Source organism: Perkinsus marinus (genome assembly GCF_000006405.1).
Source record: "Perkinsus marinus ATCC 50983 genomic scaffold scf_1104296953010, whole genome shotgun sequence".
Lineage (NCBI taxonomy): Eukaryota > Perkinsozoa > Perkinsida > Perkinsidae > Perkinsus > Perkinsus marinus.
In genome coordinates this window covers 4,823-7,073 of record NW_003208659.1, presented here as the reverse complement: position 1 = coordinate 7,073, position 2,251 = coordinate 4,823, and the positions used below count along the sequence as shown (strand labels likewise).

General features: G+C 48.2%; 2 protein-coding genes across 2 annotated transcripts; both read left to right on the top strand.

Moving 5' to 3' along the window:
• Positions 1-34: 34 nt before the first annotated feature.
• On the top strand, positions 35-208 carry Pmar_PMAR008567 (hypothetical protein; the record flags this gene model as incomplete). The annotated part of the gene is made up of 1 exon (XM_002776876.1): positions 35-208. The coding sequence occupies one exon, from the start codon at positions 35-37 to the stop codon at positions 206-208; it is 174 nt and encodes a 57-aa protein (XP_002776922.1).
• A 1,016-nt stretch (positions 209-1,224) lies between these two features.
• Pmar_PMAR008566 (subtilisin, putative) lies at positions 1,225-1,569 on the top strand (the record flags this gene model as incomplete). Its single annotated transcript, XM_002776875.1, has 1 exon — positions 1,225-1,569. A coding segment is annotated over one exon (345 nt), but the record flags the coding sequence as incomplete, so codon positions are not given.
• Between the last annotated feature and the right edge of the window lie 682 nt (positions 1,570-2,251).

Here is a 2,251-nt window from a genome sequence, read left to right as displayed (position 1 = left end):
GGCTGCCGCCGCTATCGTAGCAGGTATAGTTGGGATGCTATACAGCCTTGAACCTTCTCTGGAGGCTAAGCTGACCCCTGCTTACATCAAAAGTATCATCAAGGATACGGCCACCAAAGGTGTCAAGGATAGTAAAGGGGAAAAGACTCTCTCCTTCGGCCGCGTGAATGCCGCGGCGGCTGTTAATAAGAGTGACTTGAAAGAGTGACGATATAATTTCTCCATTTCGACTTCATGTCATGAGTCATGGCGACGGAGTCATTCACGTACTTGTTTCGTGAACTTCCGTCTGTAGCGTCTTGGGGCTCAAGTATGGTTCTTCCCAGTGACAACTCAGGATCATTTGAGGGTTCGGAGTCATTTAAATGAGGCTGATAATACCTGATACCGATGTCATAGGAGTCAATAAGTTCGACCCAAAAGTATAATGGGCAATCCGTGAGGCTTCCAAAGCACAAGCAATAAGCAATGGGGCACGCACACACATAGCCCGATCGATTGTATTCGGGCGACGACGACCCAAGTAGTCGCACGCACGCGAGAGCAGCCTCAGCACAGAGACCTTCCCAAGAGTGGAACGCTGTACGTCTATCTAGGTGGTCTTCCCCTCGTTGGATCATCCAACTTCGATGGGTTGTCGATTTAATAATTCCAATCGCCATTTTCCACGAACGTGAAGATCTGATGTCACACGTGGCCCGCGTAGTTGAGGATCTTTTATACATAATTTTTGACTCTCTACGCACAATTGTCGAGTTCGGAGTTCGCGCTGTGGCCTAACGTTCGGATCGGCCCTATTGGAGCAAGCAAGAGCGATTGATTAAAATTACTGTGAATTATAACCGCGAGCATCTCTGATTGTCGAAAGGGTCGCAAGGGAGCGATAGAAGCAATTAAAGGTTAAATTGTTAACCTAGGATAAATATCGATGCGGATGTTGTGCAACTCGCACTGCTGAGATGTAACCGCGAGGCGAGCGGATCTGCACGGGCATAAGACGGGTACAATAATGTACTGATAATGATATACTCGACCTATGCGAACCTAGGCTGAGGGATCTGGGGACGTGTATCACCCAAATGTGTCACCTTTCTACACTCACGTCGCGTGAATGTGAAGCAGTGACCCGTGAGGTACGTGCCAAGATCCGCCCCGCATCCATCTACGTGACACGGAGGGGGTATTTCACGCGTACACTTCGGCACAACGAACAACTCATTCTAGTGCCTCACAATGAAGCTCCCCGTAGCATCATTCTGGTTCTTCTCGTGCGACCTTCAATATGTCAAGGCGAGGGTGAGTGGGTTCGGTCCTGTGAACGGAGATCCCAACGGCCGATTCTATTATCAACAAAAGGCTTATCTTGAGGCCATCTCTGTACCGAAGGCTTGGGGCATTCTGGACTCTCCGAAGAGAACACACGTGACCATCGCAGTCGTAGACTGTGGAATCGAGGCGAGTCATCCCGATTTGAAGGGCGTCGTCATCGAGGGCTACAACGTCGTTGATGATAATAATAATACCAGCCCTCGTGGATCACATGGTACCAACATGGCTGGCATCATTGGCGTATACTGCCCATACTTACGAGAGATTCGAGTTAGTTGCGACTCTCCGATCCACCACTTAGACTTCCCCGCCCTTGAGTCGAGAACTCGACTCACCCACCCTTGGCTGCAAAACCGAATCATTGAGCTACGATGTGTAACCTATAGATCTCAAGAATAGCAACGAAAGAGATATGGAAATAAGAGAGATCTAACCGAGTAGTTTAATGATACCTGCCTACGGGCGGCAGTGGGTGGGTTAAAAAATTTAAGAAGCATAGCAACGCTAACGACTGATAGAGAAAATATCAGACCATCTCGTCGCAGTCGACTAGTCATCCCTTCATTATCTTGTAGTCTTGACACAATTCGATTCCGGATGAGTCGCTCGTCACTTGAACTCCTAAGCATGTTTCCCATGCTTCTCCAATCCGCGAATGATGAGGATGGCGTTAAGGCTCTCGAATATCTCGTGCGTGAGACGAGAAGTGATGTTAAAGGGGTCTTGTTTACGGATGGGTTCACAGGACCCTGGTGAATCGCCGATTCGCCAATTACTTCAGATCGGAGGATAGCTAGCCGGTGTCTCAGTATAGAATTTTCGAGTTTTCGAATTGTCTCACGCGCTGCCTCGTTTCACATAATTTCACATACTCTCGAGTAAATTGAAGCAATATTCATATGTCTGGTAGAAGACATGTCTA